Below are 12,349 nucleotides of genomic sequence, written 5' to 3' on the forward strand. Positions count from 1 at the left end.
TTGATTTTTCGAGGAACCCGGAACTGGGATCGCCCGGGATCGGGAACATGTTGGGAATGACCAAAAAACTGGACAAAGACAATTGTTTGTATACAATCGTGTACATGACATGTAGTCGTGTTGAGAGTTGGAGCTGGAATAGGTGCTTTATGTAGTCCTGTCTTTCTTCATTTGGATCAAGACGGTAGAGTTCAGTTTCAGGAGCAGCTGTGAAGTAGTTGGAATTACCAGAGGTGGAACAGAATTCGACTGATTACGACGTTATTGACCGGTCCTGCGTTGCCCTGCTTGAACTATAAATTATAATTATGAATGTCTATGTGTATTGATAAAAAGCAGCTCGTGTACTTTCAGCTTTGATTGCAAGACGCTAAGCACATGCTGTAGGGAAGTTGACAAAGACCCTCGTAGTGTCACAAGCACAGTCGGCTGCATTGCACATCATTTGCACACGACCACACTTTTCTTCTAGTGCATTGCTGCCTCTAGCTATGGCATCGGAGGCCAAGCCAGTATGCCTAGTACTGTCATCGGACAAGTCTCTTCTCGATGAGCTGCAGACCAGCAAGCTATGCACCACCACCGTGGAGACCGAGGGGATATTATCCATGATGTCGTTAGCGGAGAATACCGAAATGGCAGTGATTGACGGCAGTGGCCGAGACGTGGCCAATGTGACAGACCTGGTCCAGAACCTGCACAAGGCGAACAAGAAGATGTTCATTTGTGTGTACGGTGACAAGATTGGGCGCAATGCTGCAGCCCGCATTGCTGTGGCGGATAGCGGTGGAGCGATGACATCGTGGTCCAGCTCAGCCGTGCGGAAAGCGGCGGATATCATACACGGCACGCTGCAGCCTAGCAAGAGAGCACAGGTGTACAAATGTCCGTACTGCCAGAAAGGTGGCCTTGACGAGGATGGCTTGTGGACCCATTGTCCTATGTATCATATCAATGAGCCAAATCAAACTACTCTGTGTCCTATATGCCGGATGCAACCAAGCCAGAACATACAGGTAATATGTGAATAAGGAAAAGACTGGAATACTTATTCACTGGTTTGAGGGAAAGACACTGGAATACTTTATCCAACTTGTTTTTTCGTGCAAGTCCCAGTTCGTTACATCATTATTTATAGTTGAATAATATGGTGGTAAAGACAAACCTGGAGAAATGGCGGTAAATACTTGCAAGTACATGTCTGCGCACACAAGCCCTCTCAGCTGCAAAGCTACACGCTGTCACAGAGGTCTCCTTACCACTATTGTATTGTTAAGAACAAACGTGTGCTTTTCATTAAACAAGGTCTCACTGTCATCTCATCAACTCATCTTGTACCCATCGAAGACGGCGAAGTCTTTGCAGAGCTCCTCATACCATGTGCAAGTAGTGTAGCGGTTTATATTGTGTTGCCTCTGGCCGCATCTTCTTGTTGTCGGTGGCTTTCAGGTGCACATTCGTAACTTTCATGGTCCTGTTGCGCGTGGCGAGCTGGACAACGAGTTCCACTCCGATATCTCGTTGTACTCCTTTGGCTTGGTCGTCTGTCAGCGTGATGATGGCAAGTTCCTGCTAGTGCAGGAGTTTACTAGTTGTGGGTAAGTACTGTAGTACGAAGTACACACCTGTTCACAAGTCCGAAGAAGTCATGTGTGGATGCTGGTGGTGGTGGTGATGGTGGTGGTGGTGGTGGTGATGGTGGGGATGGTAGTACCTTGCTGTGCTCTGTAAGTCACTATGCGTGTTCTTTTAGGAAGCTGTTAGAGTCGTGGCTCACACACTGCCTCCCAGTCTGAAATTGTCCGTCCAAACACTCATGCACTTTGTCTCCTCTGCCAGAGTCTCGGCAGGTGGATTTCATTTCTTCACCTTTGATATTCTTTTTTTCTCCAGATTCTGGGTTCCTGGTGGCCGATTAAACCCGGGTGAAGGCTTGATAAGTGGTGCTAAGCGTGAGACTCTGGAAGAGGGAGGTGTGGAGATCGAAATCACCGGCCTTCTCAAAATGGAGTTTCTCCCGCATAGATCTGGTAATTTTTCTACTCTGTTGCGTGTATTGAAGTGCGAATGCCTATTGTGGTCAGTTTTGTTCAACATGTTTTTCAACCCGTTGGCTTTGGTCATAGCTGCTGGCCATATATTCGGGGGGAAAAAGAAGATCATTTACAGTCAACAAGCGTTTCGGAAGCCGAGGATCCAGGCAGGCAGTCACAGTAGTTCTCGAAAAGAAAGAGGACGGAACTCTGATCAGAGCACACCGACTCCTTGTTCAAGGCATGTTTGAGTAGGCTGGTGCAGTTTGTGCACTTCATACACTAGTTCTTTATGGGCCCGTGTCCCAAACGGACCTTGCAATAGTAGTTTCGTAACTTTTGATGGATTGCCATAGGCATGTGCTCATTCTGATGTGCTTTTCCTACAGATAAGAATCCATTCGTCCGTCTTAGAGCTGTGTTTCTCGCAAAGCCAGCGCATGCCAATGTGGAAGAGAAAACTGTGCCTGATTTCGAGAGTGCGGTAAGAGATCATCTACCTTGTTTCTTGCATGTACTTTCCCCCGCATTCCCTGCGAACCTGTCAACAATTCTAGGTAGCCGGCACTGGCCCACACGATAAAACTGTCGGCTGGGTTGGCCTGCCATCGGCCAATCTTGAACCTGACCATGTGATCAATATTCTGCCTCTTGAACAGAGCATTTTGCACTTTGTTGACGACCGGCTTGGGCAAACGTCCTGGCTACTACCCTGAGTTCCATCTTTCGTTTCCGGACCCATTTCTGTAAGCCTTTGAAGCCTAGGGTCGCTACCTGCATTTCCGGGAAAGTTTATGAGAAACCCCCAGTCACTTCTATGTTACGAGGGGAGAGTCCCGTATAGGGCTTGAAAGTGATGACGCCAAAAACGGCCAGGGAGTACTAAGTTGACATCAGATTTCTATTTTGGATCCACTAAGGTGTGACTTTGCTATTGCCTCAGTATGTGGGTGCATAGCAACCCACTCATGTCGTATGCAGGGGTTACTTTTACTTCGCCACCAGTTGTAACCCCGCCCCCAGTAGCCAAATCAGTCAGTTTCACTGGTTACATCACCTTGCTGAGAGTAAGACGGCTTGAAATGTGCTTGGATCCATACAAAAACTGGATCCAAGTGGATCCAATTTTTGAATTTTTGAAATTGTTGCTATGCTGTGACGTAGCACTTTCAAGCCCTATTGCCTGGTAGCTAATATGACCATGGTCTCTCTTGCATGCTCAGCATGAGGGTATTTAAAGTGGGATGATGAAGTTCATGGGGTTGTACTTTACAGGGCGTGCAATCACTTGGCTGAAAGGCTTGCCCATTATCCCCTGTCTGCGTTACGAGCTCCGCATACCGGTATGCCACTTGGGTAAATGTTGCGTAATACGGCTAAGCTGGGAAGAATAGCACTCCAGCTGGCAAGCAAGGGACTTCCTTATACCCTATGTACACGTGTATGATATTGCTCTACATGTATTTGATCTTGGCGTACTGGACAGAATAATATGCTGTCCAGTACGCTACCTTGTTTGATCCGGTGTTATTGATCACCGTCTATCTTATATCCAAGCCTGTCTGTAGTGGTGGACATTACCTGCAACTCTGTTGTTGTAGTTGTTGTTGTTGTTGTTGTTGTTGTTGTTGTTGTTGTTTGTTGTTGTTGTTGTTGTTTGTTTGTTGTTGTTGTTGTTGTTGTTGTTTGGTTCTCTCTGTGTGGTTTCTTCACTTGGTCAGGGTGCAGCGTGGGTCAGCCTCGCAGAAATGAAGAGCGGGCTGCGGCTGAGGAGCCGAGAGCCGCTGTACTGGGCCGAATACCTGGCAGCAGGAAAGCCCGTCTACTCCCTCGATGTTCTGGAGACCGTGTAATCAGTGGAACCCTCTGCTAGGTGTAGTGTTGTGCAAGGCACAGTGACGACCGACGTTGACCATGCAGTGCTAAAAACTGTTATTGTGAAGACCTTGGATCATACTGGAAATCCAGATGGCGATGACCCTACTCTGATGTGCCAGGCTTCCTTGGGATGCACACATGGGTGTTTAGAATGTGCTCCTGTGTCTATTCCCGTGTCCCAGTGACTTGCTCTGAAAACTACAGTGCTTCTTGTGCAGGGTTGCAGTGTGCAGGGTTGCATTGGATTGCGTACTGCATGTGCCTGTACCGCTATTAGAAATAGATCCTCTGAGATAGGCACGGCTTGCTAGTTGTACTATTGTGGTCCTGGTGACCAGTGCGCGTAGTAACTGTACATGTACTGTGTACTGTGTACTGTGTACTGTGTACTGTGTACTGTGTACTGTGTACTGTGCACATTGTGCAAAACCGATGTACTCATGCATGTAGAAACTAGAAAGGCTCATATTTTTGTGAATTTGCTACATTGTCGCTGTAGGCGGGATAGACTAGTTGTACCTTGTCCTCCTCTTTTCCTGTAACGACTCAGCGGACATTTCTAGACGTGGACATTGAGCAGCTTTATCTTCCGAATGATTTTCTTGTTGACTTTTACCCACTGGAACTGTCACTGTTTTTGTTTTTTTTGTAACACCAAATCAGTCACTTTCATTTCCCAAAAGCAACACCATTGTCAGTGTGTGTTTGTTGTGTCTTCATGTGCTACACGTACTATCCTATCACTGACGAATGAATTCTCATCATCGCTGACCTCATCCTTGTTTTTATTATTTTCTATTTCAACAGCAATATCCCGGCCGCTGCTATTTTCGATCTACTTTTTTATCCTAGACAACTTAGACGACCATTAGTCAATTTGAACCGAGCTTAGCAAAGCATCACTGTGTTGTTTCTCAGTCTCGTTTTTGAATCAGATTGGGTCAGTGGCGATTGACTATTACGGAGTGTAGGCTAGCGGCTGTCAGAATTCCCAGCTCCAGGGACTGAAGTGAAGACGATCTTTTCAGATTTGTATTGATTATGGCTGGTTGACAAAGAGTACATGGCTCGCATATGTCTTGTGTACACTTGATTACACCCACACTGTCACTGGTCACAGACATCAGGTGCCGTGAATAGGACTGCATGGGTACTGTCAAGAGTTCATAACCATGGGGGTTATGAACTCTTGGTACTGTGGTGCAGCATCATGATGATTATGAGAGTAGGAGCTGCAATGCTCCAGACAAACAGTGCCACTCTGCACTCTTGCTTGTACTTTTGTTGAGCAGTATTGTTACAGACTCAGAGCAAGACTGCCAAAACTTCAACCGATGGAGAGAGAGGACTACTAATAGTACGTACTTGTACATGAAAATGAAAATGTGGCCTTTTTGTGGGCAAGGAGACAGAGTAGACTGTGGTCAGCTAGATCAGCGAAGCTTCCACGTTACTTCCAGGCCACTGACGTCATGACGTCTGCATCTGCGCACCTACAAAATATACACTGAGTCAGTGAGCTGAGGCTGAGTGTAGCCTACACTACTATTATTAGTAGCAAGAGTACATAACCGCGTACCGGTGTACTCTTGATAACCTGGGTTATGTAGTCTTGGTAGTATACAGTGCCTAGCCTAGCCTGCAGCTGCTGATCATGATCAGGCTGACTCACTGAGCAACAAAACACAATAGAGAGGTTAAAGGGGAAGTGCATCGATTTTTCGAGTATGGTCCAGAAGAAAGACAATTTGATATCGGTTCGAATGGCATATCTCTCGCTTCCATACGATAAGCCAAACTTGCCAAATCGCCAATTGTATACTCACGTTGCCATAGCGACCAGCGCAGTGATGACGTACGAAAGGCTTAGCTCCACCACAGAGAAGGTCGATCACTGCAGAATTTGGTCATTTTCAATTGGTTTATTGTATTCACGAAGTGAAAGAAGGGCTGTGTTCAATGCCGTAAGTGCAGTGAACTGTTTGTTAGTAGTCCTCTCGGTTGTGCACTGGGACGTGACACCGACAGGAGAAAGCTGGAGCGCGGAGACACCAGCAGACAAGCGAAAATAGTGACGAACAAAATGCTGAAATCTTGGTTGGGACAAATCAGACGTTCAGCATTTCCCCCAACCAAGGACCATGCCGTTTGCTCTTTCCACTTCCTGAAGATGATTGTGATGCTTCCTGGCGACTTTCCTATCTCTCGTAACATCTTCTGAAGCCAGGGGAGACGACGGGTGGTGGAGATTGACGAATGAAATAATGTAGTAGGTTTGAAAGTTTGCTGAAAATGTCTCAGGAGAGACGGCGATTTCCAAGCATCTTGTCCTGGAGGAAACCATTTCCTAGGCACAGTCAGCCTAGGGAAATGCATGAGAAGGGCGACAAATAGTTCACGGCACTAACAGCATTGAACACAGCACTTCTTTCACATCGTGAATACAATAAGACAATTGAAAATGACCAATTAAGGGGCCGTCCGTAAATATCGATGTTTTTTTAGAGACGATATTGGTGCGTCTGGGGGGGAGGGGGTTTGAGCCATGTGCGTCTTTTCGAGCATCAGAAAAATATCGATGTAAATATCTGAAGTTTCGCCGATCCCTGCACGCGGACGTCTAAATGGCTATACAAGAAATGTGAAACCAGCTTCCGTTCGCGGAGCTAAAACTCGCGACACGAGAACAAAATCAAAAATTGGAAGCTGTACGCCCATGGCGAATTTCAAGAGCAAAAGAATGAGCTATTGATTGTGGAAATCGGCCGAACGATGCCTGCAGGAGACCTTTTTCAAGACATAGAGGCAGTGCGAACAAACACGGACGAACTCCACAAGAGTTTCCAGTCTTCACTGTCTGAACAAGGATTTGAAAAAATTCAAGCCCGAGCGTAGCCGCTTTGTCTACACCAGTACACGATGGCTGTGAGCACTGCAGCGCCAACCCGGTTCGCTCCCCCCAGGCGATGCAGCTATTGCGTGAGTGCGGCGGGATTTTCACGCCTACACCGGACCCTCAACATCCTGGGCACTTCATGAGCATCCAAAAATATTGATTCCATGATCTAGATGTACATGTGCGTCTTCTGGGGGGAGGGAGGGGGGTCAAGGCAGAGAAGCACCAATATCGTCTCTAAAAAAACATCGATATTTACGGACGGCCCCTAAAATTTATGCAGTGATCGACCTTCTCTGTGGAGGAGCTAAGCCTTTCGTACGTCATCACTCCGCTGGTCGCTATGGCAACGTGAGCATACAATTGGCGATTTGGCAAGTTTGGCTAATCGTATGGAAACGAGAGATATGGCATTCGAACCGATATCAAATTGTCTTCCTTCTGGACCCTACTCGAAAAATCGATGCACTTCCCAGTTTAAGCTAGCTAGATGCACGTTATTTCCGACGTGACGCGCAATTTCACGTCAAATTTGAGAGGTTTCGCTTCACGTTGTTCTGCACTACACCGTGAAATTTCACGTCGGTGTGGCAAATTTTGGCGTCGAAACTCCCGTTCATGACGTGAGCTGAGGTCAACTCACGTTCGACGTGACGCGAGTTTTTGCAAATTTAGCCTTGCTATCAGGTTGGGATTATTGACTCGATTTGTCGATTTTGCCTAAACTAGCTATAAATATTATTTGTGCGACTGTACTTTGGCCTCACCAAAAATCACTTTTTTCACTTTTTGAAGTTTTCGCCCCCAGTTTTCACTCCTGTCGTCAGCGAAACGACGTGCTTCACAAGCAACGTGAAACGAAAGGTCTTTCTGAGCTCGCGTCGACGCAAAAAATTGACGTTCACGTAAGAGCACAAATCACGCGGGTCGAAACCTCTCTATTGTGTCACACGTACACGTCCTGTTTATATTTTTTTTATTTTTGTGTTCGGGATGACGTCAGAGAACCAGGTTCTAGCAAAATGAATATTTTCGCCAAAAGAGGAAAAAGAAAAGAAAAAGTTCACGAAAGCAAGTCAAGGAAGAACTTCAAGAAGTGGACTGATTTTTTGAAAACCGACAATAATTTGGTTGGGTAGTATGTCAGCGTATTGCACTTCAGGTGTCCGGCGCCTCTTGCCGGCGTGCAGGACTGTCCTCCACCGTCAGTATGCCTCGAAAATGGTAGCATCGAGCCTGATCAAAGAAGAGGATGTGGAATGCATGCCGCGTGAGAACGAGGCAATACCTGCCTACTATGGTGGAGCATTTAGGTAACTACTTCTATATTAGAAGTTTAAACCACCTCTATCTGATTGTATTGGGTGCATGTGCACAAATTAAATCATTCTGTGTAATTCTCTAAAATGGCGATGAGAAAGTCGCCGGAGAAAATCAACTGAGAATATCATTTCCCACTCTAGCTGGCTGTGGCACAGGAATACGACACACTCCAGCCCCTCTAATGCACATAGACCATGACGACACCCTGCTATCGTTTACCCAGCGTACCACCGGTGCTATGGTGCTGAGGGTGGGGAAAAGGATAAAAGTCATGTTGTCCCTTCAATTCAGTGCACAAGGAGTTTTTCATACCATCTAATTGCCGTTCGGACAATCGGCATCCTAATGTATTTGCATTCAATTCATTGTAAAACCAGCACAGAGAAAACAAGTAGCTACATGTATTCCTTTTACACTAAGCAGCAAAAATCCAGCCCTGGAGTGGCGTTTCTGTTTCCACCACTATGCTCCAGAAGTAGTGAGTCAACAGGTGTGTCTGCCTGGTTGTGTGTGTATGTGTGCATGTGTGTATGTGTGCGTGTGTGTGGTGTGTTTGTGCGTGCGTTTGTGTGTTCCTGCACACGTTTGTTTAGCTTCATGTCTTTAGGTTTAGAAGGCTTGAAAGTGAGCACTGAAGCAGAAGCTGTCCTGACCGATCCGTTGTCGCCAACAAGCATTGACCTTTTGCCCAGTGGTGAGTGATTGTGTGTGTTTGTCTTCACACATGCACACATTGACATGTCATGACAGCGTGTTTCTGTGAGCTAGCAACCTTGAAGAACACACATGTTTAAGAGATGTGTACACAAGGAGCTTATGCAGTTTCGCTCACTGAAATCCGACCCGAAATGCGAAACTGACGCGCTGGACTAGTTCCGTTGACATCACTGTACTTATGTGTACGTCCAGCAGCTTTTGTACCACTTCCAGGGCCGTACAAGTTAAGGGCGTCAAATACGTGTATGCAGTTTAGGTTGATTTCACCGAGCCCAACTTTAGTAACTAGTATGGGTGTTTCCCTAAGTCACCTGTGAGACAGGTTATCTCCCAAGCATGATATTGTTCCCGCCTTTGCTCAGGAGGAGAATAGGTAATGTTTGATGGTGGAAGCTGTAATGTGTACACTACTGGAAACGACTGTTAGGCCAGCTCACGCATTTGCCTGAGAATCTCGGCAGCGTCCTTTCATCCATACGATTGTCATGTGGATCTGTCCGTTGTCACTTGTGGTGCTCTGGATGCTGTAGGAGAACTACTGCCATCTGTGGATGAATGCAAGCGGCGTCTGAACCGAGCATTTGGGGACCACAGCTGGAACATCACGCCGGTCAGTGACTATCAATCAGACTGTCAGGTTGACTTCACGCAAGTGCCGCTCGTCGAGTATGCCCTGTTCATCAACAGGCAGTTTGTTGGCCAGGCATTGGGGCATGCACTGTCGCCGCTGTCATCCACCGGCTCCAAAGCACGCATCCTGCTAACACCGGAGATTCGCCGCGCCCTGGGCGACGAGGCAAAGCTCACCGCGTTCCAGCGGTGCTGCCAGGAGTTACTAATCGGCTCAGAGCTGTCAACGGACACGGTAAGATTGGTGTCACTCCCCATCATGTGTTTGTACATGTCCTTGATGTCTGAGCTGTCCACAGAAGTGGTTATGGCGGTGACCCCCATCATATACTTGTTCATGTCTTTTTTTGTGATTGTATTGGTGTTGGGATTCTACTACTAAGTACGTGTGTAGTAGCGTTAGTACCGGAGGATGCAACCAGTGTGCTCACAGTGCCCGAATGCTGCGGAGGCAGAGCATAGTGCACAGTACAACAATGGAGCAAGGAACAAGGCTAGATAGTTGCTAGTCCGAGTGGGAGTGCTCAGTTTTGCCCGATGATTGCACTGAGCATGGAATTCAGAGTTGCAACGAACTGGCCTTGCTCCACTGGTGTACCGTGTAGTAACTTTTAAAGTATACACATATCTGCTTGAAGCAGACAGGCGTCAACGGCTTCATGTATGTATGCCTAATAGTCTGAATGGGTGGGGAATGAGTGGGGCAAAAATGTACGTTGTTACAGAGAAAGCAGTGTGAAAAGTTCGTGAAAATGGACACAGCCGTTAAGTATCTCAAGAGCCCCCCGCCACCACCTCCTTTTTGTGGTTGTGTTTTGGGGTGGTGTCCTGTCTCTGTAGGTCATGCCACACAAACCTTTCTCTAGAGTACATACCCCCCCCCCCCCTAGAGTGTGCAATGCCTGACCCAGCTCTGCATAAAGTCTTGGTCGAGTATAGTCGGATCTTCTGATGTCACGCGCACGCTCCACACCAGCGCAATGCCGGTCTCAAGGCAGGGCACCGTTGTTTTTGATCCGAGAGTCCCCTCGACTCCCCGGGTCCCATCAGGTCTGTACGGTATAATGACGCAAAAATCCGATTCCGCTCGACCAAGACCCTATGCAGAGCTGGATCAGGCGTAGCACACTCTGGAGGTGGGTTATGTACTCTTACTTATACACACATTACACTTTGTGCAGTCAATCCGTACTGACTACTTGTTGTACCTTTGGACCTAATGCGAGCTCCGCGCATTAACACGCTAAGCCGCTAAGCGTGACCTTCATACACTAAGTCTAAGGTTCTCACACCGTACAAACTAAGTTGGACTCTGCCATACGATTTTCCTTTCCCTGGCTGTAAAATGAAGGTGGACACTTTCGCGAAATGGTGCGATCTTGCGCGATACTTTACGGTACTACTCTACTGCAATACATGCGTATAATATAATTATTTTGATCTTCATGTGAATGTGCTGCTGCCTTTTCCGTCCAGGAGCGACAGTTTTAGGATATTGATTTGTACTGGAGAGTACTTGAGTTGTCGAGATGAGCGTGGCATAAAATTTAGCAATGCTGCGGCGTGCTACTGTCGTGATTAATGGTCTGTTGCCACTCTGAATCGCATCTGTGCAGGAGCACGTAACGTTACGTGCGCTCACACACACCCTCAGAATCCTCATCCCGTGAGATGTTGCATCGTTTAGAAGTATATTCATTCCAGTCCTAGTAACTGTACGTTTGCGTCTGTGTTTAATTTGCTTGGTATTGCACAGTTTGCCAAGAAGTGGAGAGCCAAGTATGCCGAGCAAGTGGAGGAAAAGCGCGGCGATCGAAAGATGACAGTGTGGCGCCGAACCAAGGCAGCGTAGTAGCGCACTTGAGCTGAATGTATCAGTGCCATGCGTTATAGTGCCCACTTCGTGGTTCCTATGAGGAAACACTGGCTTTGCTGTGGCCTGATTTTACTCACAGCTGCTGGTTCATGGGGAGAAGTCTTATCTTAATCCAGATCACCTACATGTCCTAGCTTGCTACCGCGGCTCATCATTGCCTCAAGTCAACAAGTCAGCCGATGGCACTGTGGTCTGGCCTGTCTTGGCTCATGCGTTTAGGTCTACCTGCTGGTAATATGTGTGACATTTGGCAGCGCTATCGCCTGCTGCAGCTGAAGAGGGAGTGCAGAGTTCATGTGCCGGCAATACAGCAAGCTTCTGAGCAAGTTTGTTCGACGTGCTTGACTGATGTTGCCACCCAGTCCGCCTGGCAATGCTGATGGACATACTGCAGCAGGAGCCGCAGCAGCAAGCGCAGGTGAATCTGGCACCTTCTCGTTGTTGTTGACTTTTATTTATAGAGCTCCACTTCTTTGTCTGTACATAACTGTGCTTTAAGCCAGCGGGACGGCGTGCACTTGTGCCTGGATTTATTCACACGGACAGTTCTTGATCTCATGTGGCACACCACCCCAGTCACCTGGCCGCCAGGGAATAATTCACAAGCCACGATCCTGGTTACTCTGCAGCCAGGGAATTCACGGTGCTGGACTCATGTATGTAGCCTCGTTTGACGATCTATTTTGAATTTCTATTCTAGAAGAAGTTGTTTGCTGCACCCCTGGGCCAAAGACTAATGCAGTGGAAACCAGGGAGTAGTAAATTCCTACTACATGGTGCAAACAAGTCTGTGCACTGCTAGTGTGCTCCAATGGAAAGGGGCAAAGCCAGTGTTTTGGCCCTTTGGGTCAGGACTTTGCCGGAAACAGGGTGCACAATCATTGCAACTGGGGGTCTGACTTCCGACTGTGTGTAACTGTACTACTTTATGCTATGGGGATACAGTGGGGGTCTGACTTGCGACTGTGTGTAACTGTACTACTTTATGCTATGGGG

The 12,349-nt window shown here is 47.3% G+C and overlaps 2 protein-coding genes across 2 annotated transcripts; both read left to right on the forward strand.

Moving 5' to 3' along the window:
• The first annotated feature begins 73 nt into the window (after nucleotides 1-73).
• On the forward strand, nucleotides 74-4,866 carry LOC135820227 (uncharacterized). The gene is made up of 5 exons (XM_065333546.1): nucleotides 74-1,016; nucleotides 1,450-1,598; nucleotides 1,894-2,030; nucleotides 2,423-2,517; nucleotides 3,755-4,866. Exons 1-5 carry the CDS (start codon nucleotides 492-494, stop codon nucleotides 3,884-3,886), a joined length of 1,038 nt encoding a protein of 345 aa, XP_065189618.1. The 5' UTR covers nucleotides 74-491; the 3' UTR covers nucleotides 3,887-4,866.
• Nucleotides 4,867-7,892: 3,026 nt separating this feature from the next.
• On the forward strand, nucleotides 7,893-12,122 carry LOC135820181 (uncharacterized). Its single transcript, XM_065333496.1, has 4 exons — nucleotides 7,893-8,120; nucleotides 8,724-8,824; nucleotides 9,378-9,712; nucleotides 11,234-12,122. The coding sequence occupies exons 1-4, from the start codon at nucleotides 7,948-7,950 to the stop codon at nucleotides 11,327-11,329; spliced, it is 705 nt and encodes a 234-aa protein (XP_065189568.1). The 5' UTR covers nucleotides 7,893-7,947; the 3' UTR covers nucleotides 11,330-12,122.
• The last annotated feature ends 227 nt before the right edge of the window (nucleotides 12,123-12,349 follow it).

This window comes from Sycon ciliatum, chromosome 1 (assembly GCF_964019385.1).
Source record: "Sycon ciliatum chromosome 1, ocSycCili1.1, whole genome shotgun sequence".
Classification (NCBI taxonomy): Eukaryota; Metazoa; Porifera; class Calcarea; order Leucosolenida; family Sycettidae; genus Sycon; species Sycon ciliatum.

Bases quoted from the DNA above. Each gene is read 5' to 3' on its own strand.
- LOC135820227 (XM_065333546.1), top strand. From the start codon at position 492: ATGGCATCGGAGGCCAAGCCAGTATGCCTAGTACTGTCATCGGACAAG. The intron at 1,599-1,893 runs GTAAGTACTGTA...TTTTTTCTCCAG, and splicing joins CAGGAGTTTACTAGTTGTGG to ATTCTGGGTTCCTGGTGGCC. The intron at 2,031-2,422 runs GTAATTTTTCTA...CTTTTCCTACAG, and splicing joins GTTTCTCCCGCATAGATCTG to ATAAGAATCCATTCGTCCGT.
- LOC135820181 (XM_065333496.1), top strand. From the start codon at position 7,948: ATGTCAGCGTATTGCACTTCAGGTGTCCGGCGCCTCTTGCCGGCGTGC. The intron at 8,121-8,723 runs GTAACTACTTCT...ACGTTTGTTTAG, and splicing joins TACTATGGTGGAGCATTTAG to CTTCATGTCTTTAGGTTTAG. The intron at 8,825-9,377 runs GTGAGTGATTGT...TGGATGCTGTAG, and splicing joins CATTGACCTTTTGCCCAGTG to GAGAACTACTGCCATCTGTG.